Source organism: Heterocephalus glaber, unplaced genomic scaffold (genome assembly GCF_053883595.1).
Source record: "Heterocephalus glaber isolate CG9 unplaced genomic scaffold, H.glaber_assembly_v1.0 deba00001472, whole genome shotgun sequence".
NCBI classification, from domain to species: Eukaryota; Metazoa; Chordata; class Mammalia; order Rodentia; family Bathyergidae; genus Heterocephalus; species Heterocephalus glaber.
Genome location: NW_028258315.1, coordinates 59351048 through 59374295, shown reverse-complemented (window position 1 = coordinate 59374295; position 23248 = coordinate 59351048). Strand labels below are relative to the sequence as shown.

Here is a 23248-nt window from a genome sequence, read left to right as displayed (position 1 = left end):
ATGGGCCGGGGATTTAGCTCAGTGGTTCTGGTGCCAGCCTCGCAAGCACACGGTCTCAAGTTCAATACCCGATACCAAAAAAAAAAAAAAAAAGAAACAAGTGAGTATATGTGACAGAAAGTGTAAGTCAGTCTCACAGTAATTCTGGTGTGTTTTAGTCTGTTAATGGGTGACAGCTCTTGAGGGCTGTTTTGTTTTGTTTTATTTAAGGCAAGTAGACTAATATAAGCACAACAACATTTCTGATAATAAAAAATGGTTTCAATTTCCTTTTTCATTGGTCACCTTGATTACATCCTAAAGTTGAATAATAAAATAGCAGGAAAGGCACCTAAATCACATCACCTGTAGGATGATCACTTAGAAAAGACAAGGAACTTGGTCCCTGTCTGGTAGATCCCCAGGGGAGGTGGAAAGGGTGCTACCAGGGGATGTGGGAAATCCAGGTTCTGTCTTGAGCCTACTATAGACATTCCATGTGACCAGAGTCATTTCAGCTCTCAGCTCAGCCTCCTTGTGGGCAGGGGGCAGGCCATACCAGCGGGTGCTACTGGCCCATTTCAGACAAAACTCTATTGCTGTGAAGACTCAGGAGAGGGCAGGAAGAACTACAGCTGTGGACATCCCCAGAAAGGGGTCAGTCATGGGACAAGTTCCATGTAAGAAGTAAGTGATAGGAAACTGAGCTGGGAAGAGGGGAACTGTTTCAATACCCAGGTCAAAGAACACCTCATGTATTTTCTGACTAAAGCCAACTGGTTTGCTTGATAAAGGTTAGTTCTTTGGCTCTGGGTTACTTCCACCTTTGAAAAAGCTGGCCTGCCCTGGGTGTCAGGCTTCTTTAGTCAGATAGGGACAGAGAGCAAACCACTAGACATATTTTTAAAGAGCCTTTATGGAACAAAGTTAATACCAACTATTAGATGGGGAGAAACAAATACTTTAGTGCCTTCCACTCCTTTTTAAAACTTCCTTTCATGTGAATGGCTGATTAGCATTTACAACAGTCAAAGCATGGGGCAAGAAGTGTCAAGTATAAGCTGCAGATTTGGGGGCTGCTTATTATACGTGGGTTTCTAGAATGCCTTCCTCTGTTTCATGTCATTTCCCATCCTTGTCTATCAGGATTTCATTTTCCCGCATGGGAATGACAGTCCAACCAGTTTACAAAGAAATAATCATTTTTCCTCCCAACCTCTCTGCTTGGTTTTGACTAATTTCTTCACCAGCTGAAAAGTGATTTGAGCCAAGGACCAAGAACCTCTTCTAAATCCTGGTAACTTACTCTTCCATATTATCTCCATCTATCTGTCCTGCACCAATCTTAATTTTCCCATCTACTGTCCTCTAATCCACTTGGGCTGCTATCAGCCTCTCTTTTCAACCTTTTCCCTTTAATAAGAGCAAGACCTACTTAGGTTTCTATATATCTGTCTGTATGAACAGGCTATCTCAGCATTTCTCACCTGAACCAGGGTTCTTTGCTTCCATTACTTATACTCAAACTCTAGCCTGGCAAGTTTCCACTACAAAATACCCACTGAGTCACAGAAACCTATTTTCTAATTTCTTTTGGTTACCTTTGAATTTATATATTTTAAACATTTACAGTGACATTTAAAAGCCTTCTGATTTGGGGACAGTGAAGGAATGAACAGTCAGTAAAGATTAGATACTATTTTTTTTTTCTTATCCAAGGACTCTCACACGTTAAGTTGCTTTAATATTAAAGATATTACGTAGGCTAGAAAGCAAGACTCCCGCACACTTTTACATTTGTGTTGTCACCACCAATTCTGACAAGGAAAGCTGTGATTTAATTTCAAGGCTTCTTCTAAGAATTGAAAACTGAGTTACTGGGGATTTTGATAGGTCAATGAGATTGGTAGTATTCATACATAGTTGCTGATAGCGGCCAGCAGACAAATGGCGAATAATTTTACCTTCAAAGGAAAACTAGTGAGATGGAAACTTATGGCTATGATTCTCTCCTGGGGGCTGAAAGGAGGCTTCTGGACTTGTTCTTGCCTTGCTGCCCTCCACAGAGGACTCAGGACTAGTCTCAGAATCGCCTTGCTCACTGCATATACTAAGCACCAGGTGATAGGGACTGTCCATTTCACAATCTCAGTCAGGAAGGGTGACGTGTGTGCCTGCCTTACTTCCAGTTAGAACTGGAGGGAGTTTCTTGATGCACTGGAAAGATTGTGCATGATCTCATTAGAAAGAACCAAGTAAACCCACAGGTATGCTTAGCTGGAACTCCAAATTCAGGAATCCATATTCTGATACACAAGAAACAAGCATTTACTTCTTGGTAAAAATTTAAATAAGACCGGGCTTATAGTACATTAGAATACGTGATGAACAGCCTGTAAAAGATGATTAACTATATTTGACTTTAAGGAGACAGTCCTATGACTTAGCTACCTTTAGGGACAAGATAAACAGCTTTGAAGGAAAAAAAAAAGTTAAGCTGTTGGCCAGTAATGCCTAAACTAGGTGGATTTCTAAACATTCTCACCCCTTCAATTTAGAAGCAAAATTTTAATATAAAAATAAAATGTAGTACCTTTTCTCCATAGCCCCTATCTTTGGTCATCATTTCCCTGAGGGTCTGTAGGACTTTAATGCAAAGTTTCTCTTCATTCTCCTCTAGTAGCTGCTTAGTATGCTTTATTAACCTGAATGGGGGAAAACCACACATTAAAACCATGAAACGATCTTTCAATTAAAAACACTTCACAAGCAACTTACTGTGACTAGTCAGAGAACAAGTATTTATCAAGAGTTCCCAAGTTAAACACACTTCAAGGCATTCACTGCGCCAAGAGCCAGCCAGCAACTGTGTCTCAATAGCGACACCTGCTGGTAGGAAGTGGCTAACAGGCTCTCAGGGCAGGAGAGGCTACCCACTATACAATGGGGAGTTTATATAGAGAGGGAAACCAGACAGAAGTCTACTCATCAAGCATAGGTATTTATCCACTGAGGATCGCTGCTAAAATATCCCAAGAATGTATCAAAAACCTTAAGAGCACAGTGGTTGGGCATATACACACAGTGTTCCCTTATCCAGTCTTTTCAGAAAAGTCAGAAATTCAGAGGCAAAGTCTACCCTCAAGCTAGACAAACAACTACCTTTAGCTTCAAAGTCAAATGAAGATTTCTAGTCATGGAACCACTTGTTTCATCTGGATTGTGCCCCATGACATAAAGTAAGAAACTACAACACTGTTAGAAGACTGAGGTCATGGTGGGTCTGAGATTTTTGAGGGCTGAAGGGTTACGTCTGTATAGCTAAACATGGTGGGTGTTCTGTCAAGACTTGCTGAATGGAAAACAGGTGAACAGGCATGCAATTAAAATGAGAAATTCTCACCAAAACAAAAAAAAGTGTCATTAAATAGAATTTAGTAGACAAATTTACTTTGGAAAAGTCAGAACAGGAATCTAGCACATGACCTTGCATTCATCAAAGTTTAAAACCAGGACAATGTCTCCTCCAGGATGAAGGCTTTGTCTGGTCATCAGAGTTCTGGCCACTGACCACCGTAGAGAGAGATGCTGCTTACTTGCAAATGAAACCGCCACTTTCACATTTCTTTCTGGCATCTGTATTCTCAGGGAAAAGCAGCTCAGGTCTGTGCAGGACATCCACAAGCACAGATAACTCAGCCTGGACCAAAGGCCTGAGTCGGTCCTCCAGAGCAGAGACAATGTCCTGGAATGGAAACGGCACTGATTAGTGGCTTGGGTGGAGGCTGGTTCCAACAGGGTGAGAATACTCAGTTCTGCCCTAAAACATGACACACAGAGTGACTTTCTTTATACTGTCTGACATTTTATTTCAATTAGATATTGGCCAATGGTTGCCTGAAGCACTATCTCCAAATGCAGAAAACAAAGTACAAACAAGTCAACATCCCTACCACCTCTTCTTTTGAGATGGTTTTATGCTACTCAAGGGATCTACATATTTTAAAATATGATGCAAAAAATACATTTGACAACATGGAAAGATGTCTACAACATGAGTGTAAAAATGGTCAAACAATAGTATGGACCTTACAGTGCTATTTTTATAAACAATATCCATATCCAAAGGATATATACCAAATATTGTTAAAACATCACTACTAGTTTTCTCTGGGTGGTAGGATTACAGATGATTCTAATTTTCTTCTATATGGTGATACTTGTCATTGTTATCTTAATTATTACCAATGAGCATGAATTATTTACGTAATAGTCATATAAACATGAGAACACAAATGAATGAACATGCTGTATCAACATGCTAAATACATGTACCCTGATAGCATGATGGTCTTCAAATGCAAAACACATAGCTGTAGGAAAGGAAAACAGAGAAAAGTTGAAAGAGCAGCAAAACCAACACAACAAACACCATTTAAAGGCAAATGATAGAAAACAGATGAGAAATTATCTTCAAAAGATGCTAAAACCTGCTCTATGACTTGCTGATTCAGAACTTAACTAGAAGCATGCTAAGACGGGGCAAAAACACAGCATGACCTATAGTGACCTATAGTACAGAAGGGTTTGGTTAACTAAAGAGATTTGCAGGGATAAAGTGATTTAAACTGCATTTACCTCACTTTGGAGCCAAACTGGGGTCGAGATAGAACTGAAAGCTCTTTTATCCAGAAACTAAAATTAAACCACACTAAGATAGCTTTATCTTATTTTTAACAAAATTAGGCGATACTTGAAATTGCTCAGTAATGCTTAGCGCACATAAAGAACAGATGAATGAATCAAATAATTGTATTTTTAGGGGCGTAATTTTTTCACTAAGATCGTAAGATAACAAATTGCAATGTGACTTTCATAGCAGTCATACGACTTTCATAACAGTAAAAAGAGGGGCATTTCTGCAAAATGCTCAGGTCTAATGAATTTTCTTTTTAATTAGTTACTGGTCATACCTCCAACAAATCTTTATCTCTAGTATTTGCATGGGACTGAAGTAGTTCTTTAAAATCACATTTATGCGTTTTATGACATCTTGCATCTTTTGCAAAGTCTGGACTTGACATTGCAATTGATTTGCACTGTATTGTCAAATGTATGACATTCAGCAATTAAGGAAAGACCAACAAAGATGGAGAAGCAATGCAAAGGGGAAGATGCTAATGTTAAGTGGTGTCTAAATGGGGATTAATTATTTAAGTGGTCAGTTTTCAAGTGAATGTTCTCATATTATGACAACTATGCACAAGGCAATATCGTAGCAGGAACTCAGACCATAAATAATTGCATTATGAGGATCTTTAAGGCCCTGAACAAATCTTTATAACAAATATTACCTACCTATATATTCTATTTCATTTCCCATGAATAGAAAAGCACAAGAAATTGGTCCATGTGCATATTATCTATGTAGATTGAACAAGGAAGAAAATACTGTGTGTTCAGAATTACAAGTCTGTATGATTCCTCCCCTTTGTAAAAGCACAGTGGAGTCAGGAAGCATTCCATTAGCATCAAGTAGCTTTGCTTAAGAACTGATTCTACCATGACAAAGAATAAAATTCTTAACTTGGCCGTGAAGCCCTGCCAATCCCCTTAGTAACAAGGGCTCCAGCCACACTGACCTTCCCTGTGGCCTTTGAATGCACAGTATTCTTTTCTTTGTAATGTTCTTCACACATTCTGTTTCAGAGACTTAGTTACTTTACCCAATAATAGTTATCATGATAGTCACAGCAGTAGCGAGTCATAATAATAATAGCTGCTCCAAGTTGAGTGCTGATGACATGCCAGGCACTGTTCTATGTGCCTCTTGGGTATTGTTTTTTTTCCAGTGATGGCCACCACATTACATCTTCTCTCATACATGCTTCTTAGAATGTGACAACACTGATTTCCTTCCTCTTGAATAGGGGTCTGTTTTTGGTCCCCCTGAAATTAAGTAGACTTCTGAAACTGCCTTGCCAACATAGTAGACCAGAACTGATGCTGTGTGACTTCTGAAAGCTAGGTCATAAAGAAGATAAAGCTTCCACTGGTCCCTCCCTAGAAACACTCATCTTAGGCCCCAACTGCTGTGCTGCGAGGAAGCTCAAGTAACAGTAGGAAGCGCCATGTAGAAGTTTCAGTCAAGAACCCCAGCCAACAATCACCCATTGTCAAAGAGGCTGGTGTACAGGTTCAGAGTCCAACCATAGCCATCATCTAACTGCAGCCTCATGAAAGACCCCAGCAAACACTTTGCTCAGCTCAGACAACTTTTGGAATAGTAAAAGAGAATAAAGTAGCTGTTGTAATTTGTTTCACAAGATACAGATAACTGGAACACGTTATCAACACTCTTAATGTTCACATCAGCCTCATGAAGTAGGTGTTATATTATCCTATTTTAAAAATTAGAAGGCCGAGGCAGAGAGAAGTTAAGCAAATTTCCCAAGATTGCAACACCTCTTAGCAGTAGAGGCAGAACTTGAACCCAGGTGGTGACATGAGTCCATCTTTTGACAACACAAGAGTAACTCTCCTGTTGGTGCTAAGTAAAAATAGAGTATATTCTAGCTAGACTTCAATAATACTCATTTCATTTGGGTCACTCTGATATAAAATTCTTCTTTTAGAGATCACTACACTTGATTCCAGAGCCTAAATATCCCTCAAGTGATGGGAAAATGGATCTTTATGCCTTATTCTAAGTATTCTTTGTAATACTTAAATATCCTCTCATAATAAGAGCACAGTCCCCATTGTTTACAAAGAAAGCTGTAGGTCTATGATTAACCTTTTAAGAACATCACTTGTCAGAAATTTTTGTCTTTCTAAGGAGTTTTGTACTCCTGGGTCCCACATCCATTAAAATGTGCCTATTCATTCACCTCACTGACCCCTCTCTGTGGCCAAGTGTGGATGTCCCTGGCGTGTTTGGAAACCAAGTTAAGTATCACTCCTCCAGGCATTACCTGCAGTCTCTCGATGATATTCCGGTAGTCTCTGGAAGCTGCCAGAACAGAGTCCCTGCGAGCAGCATTGCGAGCCGACAGCCGCCAGTTCATGGCTGTTTTCTGCACAATGTTATGGGACTTCAGAAAGAGGTTGTTGACTTGGCTGTCCAGGTCCACAGGAATGGCGATAGCCCGGCTCTTGGCTACACAGGAGACATTTGACTTGTGAGGTTACAACTTCTGTGAGAGATGCCTTAGGGATGGACATAAGTAACTACCACCATCAGGCAGATTTTTCCATGCCTGTAACATGCCAGCTTATATAGCACTGAGTGCAGACTGAAGAGCTCAATTCAATTTTACCATCTTTTTAGGTTATGGTTTTCCAAGGGAAATTCTGGGGGCAGTAGCTCTGAAGATCATGGAAATGCAATCAGGTCATAAAGTTTAGGCAAGTCAGAGTGACAGCTCAACATGTTTCCTCAATGATATGGTCACATATTATGATTTATTAAGACAGGGAACTCATCTGGTCAATGAACTGTTTTTCTGAAAGTTCTCTTTCAAGTTTGTTGTTCTATACAACAATCTACAAAATGCTGACTTCAACAAACATACTCCATGATAACATTCACAATGATGTAAACTGTTCTTTGTATAATGGCTCTTCTTTTCCTAACTTAACAAAAGGCAAACTCTAGTCTCTCTAATCTTGAGAAAAACATCAAGTCAATCCAAAAAAGAGGATACTCTATGGCAGTGGTGGCAAACCTATGGCATGTATTTATTTGTTTTTCTTTTAAAACAAAAGATTCTAATGTATGAGTTATTTCTAAATTAAAACTTCAGTATTCAGGTTTAACAGTAGTGTTGGCACTCTGCCATAAATAAGTGGGTTTTGGGTTGCAGTCTGGGCACTCATCTCTAAAAGGCTCACCATCACTGCTCTATGGGATGGATACCTGATACATACTTATCAAGACGGTCAAGGTCATGAGAAACAAAGAAAGTCTGTGAATTATTGTAGACCAGAGTAGACTGGGAAGACATGAGAACAGAGTGCAATGTTGTAGATAGGACTGGATCCTGGCACACACAAAGGATATTTGTGCAAAATCTGGTGACATTCAAGTCAAGTCTAAAATTTAACTAGCAGTAAGGTGCCAATCAGTGTTGGTTTCTTTGTTTTGATAAATCCCACCTAATGTAAGGTGCTGATGATAGTGGGGAGAACTGGGTGGGGGTATATAACTCCTTGTATCATTTCTGCAACTTTCCTATAAATCTAAAATTATTCCTAAATAAAATATTTATTGAAAGAAGAAAGCTAGACTGGGCTGGTGGCACACACCTGTAATATCAGCATTCTTGGTGGCTAAGACAGGAGGATTGAAAGTTCAAGCCCAGCTTGGGCAGCTTAGCAAGATCTTGTCTCAAAATAAAAAATAAAAAATGAGGCTGGGGATTTAGCTCAGTGGTGCCACTGCCTGCCTCGCAAGCACAAGGTTCCAAGTTTGATCCCCAGCACCAAATAAATAAATAATTAATTAATTAAAAAAGGGCTGAGGATATAGCTCAGTACAAAGTTCCCAGGTTCAATCTCCAGTGTTTAAAAAAAAAAGGTAAGATAAATAATCCTTGTTTGTATGTGGGAAAACCTAAACAATTATTTCCTCTCATCAGGGCTTCAAAACACTAGAAGTAAAGACAGTGCTCTATTTCTTGTATCTGTCATTTAAATAAATAATAAATCCATCATCCTGCAGACAAATAGAAAAGGTGATCATTTAAATCCCAATTAGAAAATACACAATTTAGGGAAAGAACCATGATCCAGTAAATAATCTAATAGTTTAATACAGAAAGTAGAAAATTTGAAAGAGAACAAGTAAAGTACAAATCAAAAAGTAGGATGCATGGCATACACACATCTCAGCTAGAAACTCTGTGCCTGGATACTTTACTTCAAACTATACTGTGCCAACACTTCAGTGCAGCTCTAGACAGGAGGTGATTCCCAAGGGGTGCAAGACCGAATTCCTGAAGTTCGTCAATTGTCCTACATTCATGCTATTTTGCAAACATCAACTTTCCTTGTGTTTTCTTCTCACTGCCAAAACTATTGATAAGTCTTACCTTCCTTATGAGTGATGAGTTAGTAAAGTCAGCCGCGTGCTCAAATTTTAACCAGCTAATTTCTGTGACAGAGACTCACTCATACATTTCCTTTAGTCTCATCAAGTACACAACTCTATGACATAGAACTGTATATGTGGGGAAAGGAAGGAGTTATCTGGGGATAACTCTGGGTCTTGTATCTGACAGCTTACATCATGAACCTGTAAGTGTCCATACCAGTGATGGCAAACCTTTTAAAGCTTTCAATGATACAAACAGCCTGCTGTGCAACGTGTGCCATAGGTTTGCCACCACTGGTCTGTACTTCAAAAGCATAATCTCTTACTGTAAAACACTGCCACATACAAAAGAAAAAGATAGCAATGCCTACCATATGACAGTAATCAGGCAAAATGTCCTAATGAACACAATAAATACTAGCTATTCTTGAAGAATAGCTACTAACAGTGCTGAGAGCCTCACCTGCCTTCACCTCTAGTCACTCTGTGCAAGTAGGAGCTACTTCAGACAGATGACTTTCTTCTCCACTCAAAGTAAGAAGTTTATCTCTTTGCCCAGAGAATGGGGGATGGGCAAAGTAATAGAATCTGTCCTTACACTGACCTTATAGAAATAGAGAATGGAATGGTGGCCACTAGAAGTTGGCATGGGGGATGGAGAAGTTGGATAAAGCAGATCACAGTACAGTGAGACAGAAGGACTAAGTACTAGTGTTCTACAGCACATAAAGATGATTATAGTTCATAACTTATTATGTACAGTATCATAGAAAATCTAAAATTAAGAGGAGCTCTAAGTTCCTACCACAGAGAAATGCTAATTATTCTAATGTGATCAATAAACATTGTATGTATGAATCAAGTGAGCACACTGTATCTCAGAAATATGTATAATTATTATGTGTCAATTAAAAAAATTTAAAGGGCTGGGGGTGTAGCTCAGTGGTGAAGCACTTGCCTGGCATGCATAAGCCCCTGCATTCTATTCCCAGAACAAACAGGCACACAAAAAGGAACCAGGTCTATTTCATTCAGGGTGAAGGGAGAAGTACTTTTTATGACTTCCTTTCCACAGTGTCTGAGAGAGGGAGGAGGCTGAAAGAGGAAACAGAGTACTACTTATTGCATGCAGGCAGATGGAGCAGTGTGTGACTTCAGAGAAAGGGTGTTCTTGGGATTAGACAGGTGCTTTACAAGAAAGAGAGTTCCATATGGGCAAATGTATTTGCTAGATTAAACAAATTAGTGTCCTGAATGAGAGACTTCCCAGGGCCTTGAATAACTTGTTTGTGCTTTGACTTTCCAAGAACAGCCTAACATTTAACCATGAAATCTTATTTTTCAAGGACTATCTTACTTTGGGACTAACTTGCTCTCACTGTGGAAATGCTGGCTTGGCAGATGAAAGAGGGATTGAGGAATCAAAAAGACCATGGTCCTAGTCTTGGCTTTGCAACTTCTAGTCTGTGTAAGCTTAGAAAAGCTAAGCCAGTCATAAATGGTAGGCAGTACTTTTTCCTCACATTATATTCAGACTGACTCTGTATCTTACCTACATCAGAGAGCACCCGGATACAGCTCTCCACAGAGGCTTTCTGGCTTGGCATTAGCCAGTTGCAGTGGTAAACCCTGAACACACCTTGGAGCAATTGCACAAAGACAGGCTGGCGAGTCTGCAAGAAAGAGGTCCAGAGTGGTGAGATGAGAAAATGTTCCTTTGTAGATTTCTGATAACCTGACCATAAGTAGACATTGTTTTGAAATACAAGTTAATAGACGCTGAGGCAAGAGTGGGAAAGGGTGCATGGTAAGGGGCTGGATTCCAGAGGTGTCTGCTATAGTTATGGTGTTGAATGTCCCTCAGAGACCCATGTATTAAATTCTTGGTCCCTGGGGTGGTGCTACTGGGAGGTGGTGAAACCTTTAAGAGATGGAACCTAGTGGGATGTTCTTAGGACATTAGGGATGTGCCTTTTAAGGGGACTGTGGGCTCCTGGCCTCCTCTTTGTTCTCTTTTACTCCATAGGTGAATGGTTTTTGCTCCTCCACCAGCTCCTACCATGTGCTGCCTCCCCACAATCCCAAAGCCACAGGGCCAACCAATCATGGACTGGAATTTCCAAAACTATGAGCCAAAAATAAACCTTTTCTTTTATAAGTTAATATTAACTCAAATACTTCAGAAGCATTTGAGGCAATACTCAAACGTGATATTATCTAAGTTTGAGTACAAAAATCAGCAGTGGCGTCAAAGTCCCAGGACTAGTATTCTTGTCCATTTACCAACTCGCTGTATGACTTGAGGCAAATTATTTAACCTTTCTTAGTTTTAATTTCATCCTTTGTAAATGGATTGAAACAAATTAACTCCAAAATTCTTCCCAGATATTATGTCCTATGAGTAGAACCCATATTTTTAATCCATGAAAACAAACTGGTAGTAGATTATTACTCATACTTTGCTTTGGGGAATGTCTTCAATGATACAAAGACAAAAGAGTTCTAATGGGCAGTCTTTATAAATATTCATTTACTATAAAAGAATACTTAGAAATTAACTGTATGAGAGGATTTATTCCTATCAATGAAGGTATAAATATATTTACTGTACTTAATCAATTTGACAGTCTTTATAAATGCAGTAAAAATTTTGGTTTCAATTCAAAAGATAGTTTTGGACCTGAAAGGTAAAATTGATTATATATGATGAGCTATTCCAGTGGTCTTTGAATTGGAGGAGATGACTCACCTAGTCCCTCAAAATAAAAGTGAAAATTAATATAGCAAAGAAAATAGTATCAAAAACTCTAAAGAGATTTCTGAGATGAAAGAAAAACAATGAAAGGTACTAAGGTAAAAAAGAAGCTTTATTACAAGAAAATATAAATGTTTAATAAAACATTCAGAACTTCCTCTATAAATATTGTTATAAACACTGTCTCAGACACATCACAGGATCTCATTTGCTCCTCAGTAGCAATTCTGTGACACAGAAGTTACCTTCATGTCACAAATGAAAAATAAAGATCCACAAAGAATAAAAGTAAGTATACGAAAGAACTAAGAATTGATAGCAGAGCAATGAATTGACTGTAGGGCTTTCTTTTTTCTTTTGGTACCGGGGATCGAACTCGGGACCTTGCACTTGTGAGGCAGGTGCTGGAACCACTGAGCTAAATCCCCGGCCCAACTGTAGGGCTTTTTGATGCCAACAATCCATTCTCTCTCCACCAAGTTCTCCTGGGAAACACGATTTCAGTGCTTTCTTCAAGAAGTACTTTCAGTGCTATCCCTCCCAGCCATTTGAGACAGTGAACTGTGTTACTAATAGAGAACAGGAACATAGGGAGCTAAAGGAATTGGCCAAGAAACCTAGTATTAGTTTCTGAGTCCTGTGGCTGCTTCTTAGCCGCTGAGCTAACTCCAAGGGCCCACAGGGAGCAGCCACTGACCTTGAACACTTCCCACACACCTGAGCACTTCCAAACACACCCCGGTTAGCCCTCCTCATAATCCTATGAAGTAAGCAGTGGCATAATCATAATTGCTGGATGTGGGATGAGAACCCAACAGCCTAAATCACAGAGAAAAGTGTCTTTCGATTAAGTTAATTCAATAAAACCAACATTTACTTGACATCAGGTTTTACTCACATCTGACACCTAAGTATAGATCAGATGAATGAATAGATACAGAATAAGAACAAATCTCCTAGCTGTACATATGCATCAGCTTACTTGGCCTTTGGCACAAAGGACATGACTGCCGATATGGTTTGGGTACCATTTAATAGTTGAGCAGTCCCAAGGATCCATTGCAACTGAAGGTTTGGTCCACAGGTTGGCACTATTGGGAGGTCGAACCTTTGAGAGATGAGGCCTTGTGGGTGTTCTCACAAAGGGTTTTGGGATTGTTTCTTTCTCTCTGCCTCTCCCCACCTCCAAAACAAGCTCCCTCTTCTTTTCTGTTTCAGTTCAGTTCATTTTGCTCCAAAATGCAGCCAATCATTGTTGCCTTCACCAGAACTGAGCCAGTGTAGGCATCATGCCTTTGAACCTCCAACATTGAGTGAAATAAACCTTTTTTTTCTTTCTAAATGAGTTGTCTAAGTTATTCCACTGTAGTAACATGAAGCCAACTAAGGTAGCTTCCCCCAAGAAAGTCTTCCCTTTCTTAGGTCCTGAGGTCCCACTGGGTCTTGAATCTCACCCTGCTTGCATGATAACTCCTTGATCTACCTCTAGCCTCTTTTATATCCTATCCTTAATCATCTATATCCTTCCAGGTCTAGTCCACTACTTTGTTTTCTTGACTAAGACTGCAATAAGTCAACGCTTATCTTTGGTCTCTTCTGGATCTCGTGTATTAATTTCTTCTTCTGGATCTCATGTATTAATTTGTTCACTCAAAGCAATTAGCAAAAATAGGTGCCAATCATAATGCCAGGCACAAGGGGTAGAGCAATGTATGAAAAAGCCATGCCCCCAAGGGATAACTTTGCCCTCCTTTAGCTCATAGGCTAGCAAGGAATAGTTCAGGCTACCACTTATGAATCACCTGTTGTGTGCCAGGAATTGAGCTAAATGTTTCATAAATATTATCTCTAATTCTCACAATAACCTGCAAGGCTGATATTGCAGTATATTCTTGTTTGACATATAATAAAAGAGGTTTTGAAGTTCACTGACCTTCACAGAGCTGACGAGGAGTAAAATGAGAATTTTAACCTAAATGTCCTACTCTAAAGCTTCCAAATTTCCACTCTTCTTCCTGGGATTCTAAATTTCCAGCTGCTTCTTGGACATTCCACTGGCACTTTAACCACTTAACAGTTTACCCCGAGGATCACTTGGGCAACACGTTTGTTTACATACTGATTATCCCAAGTGCTTCTGAGGCAGGTGTTGAATGTTTTAATATATACCATACACAGAAAAATTATTGACTAAATTTGATAAAATTATCATTTTCATATTTCTTGTTATATTATCTTTAAAAATTAAGAAAAGATATGCAATTTTTGGTCATCATGTATATAAATAATTGCACAGGTAAGTGGTTAAACACACTGCAGCTAAACCTAAGTTCACCATTTCCCCTCCTTCACAAATGTGGGGAGGACACAGAAAGGGAAGATTTGGCTAGAGAGGCAAGGCATGACTTCCACCAGAGACAGAAAGTATAAAAGGCTTTTTTTGCTTACATCAAAAAAAAATCAATTAATTTGTTGACAATAAAAGGTTCAGAAATCCATAAGCCACATTTTTTTAAAAATTAGACTTTGTATTCTAAATGTATATGGACAACCAGAACCTTGCTAGAGACTCAACAGTTATTTATGTTAAAAGTTTACTTCTCTGACAATTCCTGCTTATTGGGGCAAAAATTGGTTCACAGAAAAGTAGAGTAAGAGAGTAGTGGCCAACATGGAAAACCAAAGCACAAGTACGTGTTTAATGGTTTTCCAATTTTCCTGACTGACATACTCTGATATTTTGGTTTTGTAACACTGTTTACCAGTCTGTAAGAGCATGGGGATTGCCAAAACAATTTTCACTTAATGTTACAGGAAAAACAAGTCTAACCTGACTAAACAAAGCAGCTTTCCTGGCTGGCTCTCAGTGATGACGTACACAGCAAAGAACATGTCCTGGCAACTCACATGGGACAACTCTGTTGTGTTTTTTACCTGCAGAGTCGTACTCTGGTCTGAGAAGGGAGAGCTGAAGAAGGTGGTAACAATACTCATCACAATTTCCGTAACGTACTTCTCCAAAATTGAGTCTGCATGTTTCCTGTCACTTGTGTTGTTACAGGCCTGGAAGACAAATGAACGCTTAAAACCACATCTAAACCTACTCCAAACATTAAGAAATCCATGATCCTTCCCAATTAACATCCTTAACAAATGAAAGGTAAAAGTCTACTGGTCAGTGTTTATCCTCTTAAGAAAAAATTATTGAATAAATAAAAAATAAAATTAACAAAAAATAAACTCTGCATAGTGGATAAAGAGATGTAAAATCAGCACAGATATCAGCAGAGAATCACAGAACATTAAGGTTGATCAGGGACTAACAAAGCCATCGCTTGCAACTTCCTACCTGTATCCAGCAAGTCTAAAATCCTGAGGAGGACTAAGAAACATAGTAATCACAAATGTCTCCATTTCCACCTAAAAGTGAGCTGCCCTCCATTCTGCTACTGTAAGCCATAGTCTTAATCTCCATAATCAAGAGAGTCAAATATATCACTAAGGTCTGGCATGTCTGACACTCTCCAGTCCCATGATATTCTTCCATTCAATTGAAGTTTTACCAAAATACGACATTCAAAACAGCATGCCATGGTTCATAACTGAACACAGGTTTTAAGAAAAACACCTTAAATTTCAGCTGTCCTCCATTTAATTTTGAGGTTTGTAAATTAGTCATTTACAGGGTTAGAGAATAAATTTTATTAACAAATTTATTACTTTTATAATTTGAGATATAAAATTGCTTACACTAAAAAATGAAGTAAATGAATAAAAATCAACTTTGATTAGCAGACTACCATATTCTAACCTAATAGGTTTCAGAACATAATCACATGATGAAATTAATAACAGCTTTTACAGCATTTCTGAATAATTTAAGGAATCAGCAAAAGGCCAGTGGCTATCTTTATAAATAGAGCTTTATTGGAAAAAATCCACACACATTTGTCCTGTCATGGCTAGTTCTGTGCAACAAGAGCAGAACAGAGTAGTTATGACAGAGATGGATGATCCACAAAGCTGGCCGTATTTACTATATGGTCCTTTAGAGAAAACTTCACAAAGTCCTGTTTTAAAGAAGTAATTACATGCCTCAAATATCAGACTAATGGGATTAAAAAAGTAGGAGACATTTGAGACTTAAAAGAAATACATATGTCTGTGAAGCCAATACTAGAGTGCTATAAAACAGTCATCAATTACAAGGAAATTAAGTTGATGCTATTAGCCATAAATTACAAAGAAATTAAGTCCTTTTTTTTTTTTTTGAAAATAAGCTGTTCCTCATTGCTGGTAATTGTACAGTGAAGCAGAAAAAAGCTACTTTCTAAGACTCCTCAAAGTACCTTTTGTTTAAAATCACAATATTTCTGAAACTGGGATGTATTTCATGATTATTCTCTGAAGAATCCTGTTACCTACATCACTCCTCAATATCACAAAACTCATATTAATCCCATTGTAATTTTGTTAAGCAGTAGTCTTGTGTCTTAAGAGTAAATACTGAAGCCAATGCAGAAGCAAGTAAGTGTCTTGGAGATCACCCTGGCTCTGGGCTGGGAAACCAACAGACAGGTGGTGTACTCTGCATCACCCTCAAAACCAGAATCTAACAGATAGATTCTGGAGTCCTGGGATGTGTCCTCTGAGTACAGACATACTCTAAAGGAAAATAACCCTTATAAATTTCACTTCAGTATGTTCCAGCTTATTATTCACAAATGAATCCATAAAAGGTGAAATGAAAACCAGAAACTATCCTTCCTGAAGCTTGATAAATAAAATCTGTTTTCACAATCCAAAAATTCATTTGGAACTAGAAGAGACCTAGAATAGCAAAAGTAATTCTAGGCAACAGAGACATGGCTGGGGGTATCACAATCCTTAACATGAAACTATACTACAAAGCTACTGTGATAAAAACAGCATGGTACTGGCAAAGAAACAGACCCGAGGATCAGTGGAATAGATTAGAAGATGCAGAAACAACTCCAGACATACCCAGCCACCTCATCTTTGACAAAGGAGCCAACCACCCTCATTGGAGGAAAGATAGCCTATTTAATAAATGATGTTGGAAAAACTAGATTTCAACCTGCCAAAGATTAAAACTAGACCCATATCTATCACCATGTACTAAACTAAGATCAAAATGGATTAAAGATTAAATATTAAAACAGAAAACACTAAAACTTGCTGGAGGGTAAGTTAGGTAGAACTCTTGAAAACACTGGCATAGGAAAAGACTTTATGAACAAAACCTCAGTAGCACGGGAACTAGCAGAAAGAATCAACAACTGAGATTTCATCTTATTAAAAAGCTTCAGGCCGGGGATTTAGCTCAGCGGTTCTGGTGCCTGCCTCACAAGCACAAGGTCCCAAGTTCAATCCCCAGTACCAAAAAAAAAAAAAAAAAAAAGCTTCTGCACTGCAAGAGAAACCACCAACCTCTAGAGCTAAGAGACAACCTACAATGTGGGAAAAAATTTTTAGCAGCTGTACTTCAGGCAAAGGACTACTATCTAGAATATATAAAGAACTGAAAAAAATCAGACCCCCCCAGATTCAAAGACCCAATTCAAAAATGGGCATCCGAAATGGACAGAAATTTCTCACACAAAGAAGTAAAAGCAGGGCCAGGGATTTAGCTCAGTGGTTTCACCACCTGCTGCGCAAGCGCAAGGACCCCAGTTTGATCCCAGTACCAAAAAAAAAAAGAAAAAAAAAGAAGTAAAAGCAGCAAATAAACATGAAAAAATGTTCACTATCACTGGTCATTCGAGAGATGCAGATGAAAACAACACTGAGATACCACCTCACCCCACAAAGAATGGCTGTTATAAAGAAATCATCCAATAACAAATGCTAGTGGGGATGTGGAGAGAAAGGAACCCTTCTCCATTGTTGGTGGGAGTGCAGACTGGTGCAACCACTGTGGAAATCAGTATGGAGATACCTCAAAGAACTAGGCCTACAGGTCCCATTTGACCCAGCTATTCCCCTTCTGGGTATCTTCCCAAAAGAATTAAAAGAATCATACCACAGTGATATATGTGCACCCATGTTTATAGCAGCACAGTTTGTAAGAGCTAAAGCTTGGAAACAGCCCAAGTGCCCATCAACTGGAGACTGGATAAAAAAGATGTGGGGTTTTTAAAATAAAATGGAGTACTACTCAGCCATAAAGAATGAGAAACTAGAGACATTTATAGCTTAATGGATGCATATTGAGGTGATACTCTTAAGTGAAATACATAGGACACACATGTGTAAATACAGAATAGTTTCTCTAGTGTGAGAAACTGAAAGTGTAAATAAGGATTAAAATGAATAACTGATAATTTGAAATAGGGAGAAAAGGTCCAAAGGGGTAGGGGAAGAGGGAAAGGAAGGGGAAAGGAAAGAAGGGAAAGGAAAAATTATGAGAAAAGAAAAAAATGGAAACAAAGTCTTTGTAAATAGGAAAGGGTGGCCAGGGGAATGGGGAAAAAATAAGAACCAAGATACATCATGTACAGGTACAAGCACCCAATGATAAATGTAAATGTATTGTATACCTAAATGTACCAATGAAAGAATTTAAGAATTTAAAAAAATCTGTTTTCAGCTAAAAGAAAAGGGTAGGAAGAAATGAGAGATAAAAATAGAGAACACCCATAAATGCCTCCTCCTCATGCCACAAATTAGAGTAGAAATGAAATGATGTGACTATTTTCTTTACATCAGACTGAAAGACACACACACACACACACACACACACACACACACACACACACACACTAACTCTCTTTAGTTCCAGAAATTCCTTACCCTGCAGATGTCTACAAGGAAATTCTCAAACAATTTCCACATGTGATTGCTGGTGTAGATCTCCTTCATTTCTACTTCAGTATCCACATAGCAGTGATTCAGGAAGTTAATATATGCAATTTTAACCTGCAAGGTAGAAACACAGCTTTTACAAAAAACCACCTTGATGTATGTGGAACTAATTAGCAGCAGCATCTTCAAAGTGAAGAGCACAAATTAAGATGGTCATTCCATTTGCCTACCAGCTTTCATTTCTGTGATTTTTTTACATACCAATTTTTAATTAAGCAAGTATTTTCATGATCTCAAGTAAAGCATGATGCAAAAACTCTGACCAGAGGAGAAGGTCAAGTGTGACTATGTTAAAATTAAGAATTTCTCTTCATGAGAAGGTACCACTGAAAGAGTCTACTGGCACAATGTGGCAGATGTTCACAATGCATGGACCACCAGTGAAGAACACCTAGATCTGTGCATAAAAACTGGACTCCCCAAGAAACAAAGTAGGCAAAAAATGTGATCAAATATTTTCTTAAAGAAATATAAAATATCTAAAAGACACATGGAAAATGGGCGAACCTTACTTAGGAACCAAGAACACAAATTACAACCAGTATGATAAATGACAGTATGTGTCTATACAAAAATTTATAAATAATTGTGAATGACAGCATTACTTGCAAGAGTCAACAAGTGGAAATAACCTGAAAGTCCATCCGCTGTCAGATGGATACACAAAATGTGGTATATGTACACAATGAAGCAAGACTTGGCAACATAAAGAAACTGAGTGCTGATACATGCAAGAACTTTCACAATCTTTTAAAAAATTAAGCTAAGTAAAAAAATTCCATCAGAAAAAATAATATATGATTCAATTCATATGAAATGTCCAAACCAAGCATAAAAAGATTGGTGGTTGCCTAGGTCTGAAGGTATTGTAAGGAAACAGAAAATAGCTCACAAGTATGGGGTTCCTCTGTAGGAAGAGAAAGCTGAAGTTAAAAAGACAAAACAACACATAAAAGGAGGTCAAAACTTGGTAAAATTAAGCTATATTATGTAGGAATGTATATCAAAAAGCAACTGCATAATTACATGAGTCAGCTTTAATATGTTAAAGAAGGATCTTTCTGTGGAGAAGCGAGGATGGGAAAAGAAATAGGGAGGTTTTGCTACATTTCTTGACTTGAGTGTATTATATGGTTAAAATTTGTATATTTTTCTGTACTTTTGTTATATTTCAAATAAACAGTAAAATCCAGCTAATACCTGTTATACTGTATGTTCTTCATTCCTAATAGTATTACAGTGGCACCTTAGTTCATGAATGTAATTCCACGATTCTGGTGGCAAAATGAATTGGATGAGGACCTAATAAAATTACATTTCCCCATAAGGTCAACAGTAAACCTAACCTTTGAATTTGATTTGGTTCTCGTCCATTTTGGTTTGCGACCAGAATCACGGAAAGAATTAAGCTCGTGAACCAAGGTACCACTGTATAATACATCATCTCTCTCTCTTATCCCTAACAGAAAAGCAAATTAAAATTGTTGAAAGGCAGTTTTCATTGATCACATATACAAGAATCTCAAAGTATGATACTGTGAGGGTAAGTCTGAGAAAAATACAATCATATTTTTCTTCTTGTAATTACTATGTCATTATATTATAAATTAATTTAATCCTCACCGAGGACAATTATGGTTCAGATATACAATGAAATTTTATACAACTCTAAGAAAGAAATCTGGAATATAGGGACTGGTTTGAAAAGAAGTTACAGTACAGAAAAGAGTGTATATAGAATGTCACTTTTGGGGGAGGTAAACGTTCATACACAAAACACTAGAAAGATAAACAAGAATATAATAAATTATTTTCTATGTGATGGGCAGAGGGAACAGATCAGGAGACTTCATGGTTTCTCTCTTTTTAGTCTTTGATATTTGAATTTTTAAAAATGTATTAACTTTGCAAAAAGATCTAAAAACAATAGTGTAGTATACATCTGATATGTATTACATATGCTCTACATAGTTTTAGTTCAAAATATAAACTAAATACATTATTTTTAAATATACAAGAAGAAAGTATACATTGTATGATCCAATTTTCTGTTACCAATACACGTGAATGGAAAAAAGGAAGACTTTTAAAAAGTTTAACTTCAAAATTAATAAGTTCTCTTGCTGGGTGGTGAAATATACATTATTTCTGCTTTCTTATTGATTACATGTAGTTCCTATTTTTTGTTTGTTTTTTGTTTTTTATGAGACAGGGCCTCACTGTTCAGGCTGGTGGTCTTGGACTATGTATCCCAGGCTAGCCTCGAATTGAAGGCAATCCTGCCTAGCCTTCCCAGCGCTGGGATTACAGGAGTGCGCCACCACAGTTGGCTTCTAAATTTTTTATAATGGTCATTATTTCTATAATAAGAGTTTTTGTTTTAAAAAATTAACTTACAGTGTGTTTAACTCATATGGTCTATATGTATCTGAACTCTCTTAACCTTATTTTTGAGAAGTTCATTCAGGTCCCATTTTTTTTGTTTAATAAGGTGAATTACTCCCACACAGCTGAAGCCTGATTCTCCACTCTTCTTAAGGAAGCAGAAAAAGGCCAACTTCCCTGCCATATTCCTTTCACTCAAACTTCACTCTTAGGAAAATGCTGTTCCAGCAAAATAAAAACCCCTCTACAAAATGAGGGCCTCAAAGCCTAGAGGGCTCATCTAGGCAGCCACCACAATACCTACCACAAAGCCACAGTCCCATATACTGCAGGGAGACAGACAAAAAGGGCATACCCGGCGACAGGGAGACTCACCTCAGGGATGCAGTCCTCATGGGTGACCACGCGGACAATGTCATCCAGCGGGAGCAGGGAGTTGCACTTGATCTCCGTGTAGACGTTCTTGCCCTCAGTACACACGGCCAAGAGCTCCACCAGGTGGATGTGGTACATAAGAGGGCTGTTCTCATCCATCCGGTCCCGCTCTGACCGCATCATCTGGATGAGAGTCTGGAAAGAGGCTCTGTCATTGTAGAACACGAGGACATCTTCTCCTGAATTGACCAGCTACAGAAAAAACAGAGCTCACTTGTATCACAAGGTTGCAGGTGTGGGGCACCTTACAAAATTCTATTTGCAGAGAGAGACAGATCCTCTGTTTTGATTTACCTTCCCAAACCAGTCTTACTTATACTACTGAACTCATCTGGATTTCATTCATTTATGATTGACCAACTAAAACCCTTCAGCAGCATCACTTTAATCCATGAATACAGAAATATCACAGTGGGCCTTAAAAACTATTAGGGCAATACAAGGTCTACATACCAGAATTTATGTATCAAGTGAAAATACAGATTACAAGCCTGCACTTGCATTGCCTAACTTAATAATTGGGCTTTGATTTTTCTACTTTAAATGCTTCCAGTTTTTTGTTATGTTTTACAAAGTACCTCTTTACAAGTCTTTCATCCTCTTTCATTCTCTTATAAAGTATCTCTTTATAAGTCTTATCTCTTCAGTCACAAATTATCCACTTCTCATTAAGGTATGCTTTCCCTTCAACATTCATCAAAAGTCAAGGCATTCCTTTTCAAAATTTATCCCCTAGGATATGACTGCTCATAAATCTATTTAATAATGAATCAATTTCAGCACTAAACTATAAAGCATCCCAAAAGTATTGGCACCTAAGTTAAAATAATATAGTCAATATTATTTACTTATTAACATTTATGAGCTCTAATTATATGCCACAGATCAAGATAAACTCTTTAGATAGACTGCCAGAGCTCACTGTATCTCAATTTCTTCGTAAGTAAAAATAAGGACAAATAGAGTATCTAACTCAGAGCATGTTCACATAGAATAAGTGAATTATTATACGTGAATTGCTTAGAATGGTATCCAGAGGGTGGTAGGCTTGCAGTCACTGTAAGCTATTATTTTCATCATGATCTCATTTAATCCACATATTAACTCCTTAAAGTAAATACTGCCACACCTACATTTTACTGGAGGGCTCACTGAAAGATTGAGATGTCAAGTCAAATGACTCAAGTCACACAGCCAGAAAAGCAGTATGGCTAGGATTTGTATCCTAGGCCAAGCCAATTCTTAATCACACTACCCTAATGCCTCTGGAGAGAAAGATAAGATTACAAACCCAAGTGTTATGTGAGTTTGGTCAAAATTTCATTTTTTAAAAGCAACAAGGATTAACGTAAGTAGAAGCCACAGTGACATGTTTGGCAAAGAGGGCTTTCAGATCAGAGGCAATATCCACAAGGATCTGAGTACCCATAAAGAACCAAATAGAACTATTCCTTGATTCCACAGACCAGCTGCTCTTCATGATTCATCAAGTGAAAAATTTTCAAGCAACTGATTAGGTAAATAATTAAGGAAAAAGTCATAATCCACATAAAGTGAAGCTGTTGTGGCTTTCTGGGTCCCAACTACATTCAATATTTATTCACTACATTTTGGTTCATTATTTCCCTTTCTTTTGCCTCTCAGAAGAATCCAAGCCAAGCTTCCTCAGAGTAAACAGATTCAGAGCTATGAAAAATCAGGTTAGACTCTTGCTC

The 23248-nt window shown here is 38.1% G+C and overlaps 1 protein-coding gene across 1 annotated transcript in view; it reads right to left on the bottom strand.

Moving 5' to 3' along the window:
• Nucleotides 1-23248, bottom strand: part of Itpr1 (inositol 1,4,5-trisphosphate receptor type 1) — a 336388-nt gene that overhangs the window by 124571 nt on the left and 188569 nt on the right. Inside the window, exons 33-39 of the mRNA XM_087181363.1 lie at nt 21474-21725; nt 18642-18767; nt 14763-14891; nt 10626-10746; nt 6954-7138; nt 3576-3724; nt 2573-2684 (exon numbers count right to left, since the gene is read on the bottom strand). Coding sequence (XP_087037489.1) covers nt 2573-2684; nt 3576-3724; nt 6954-7138; nt 10626-10746; nt 14763-14891; nt 18642-18767; nt 21474-21725 — 1074 coding nt within the window. The remainder of the gene's footprint in view (nt 1-2572; nt 2685-3575; nt 3725-6953; nt 7139-10625; nt 10747-14762; nt 14892-18641; nt 18768-21473; nt 21726-23248) is intronic.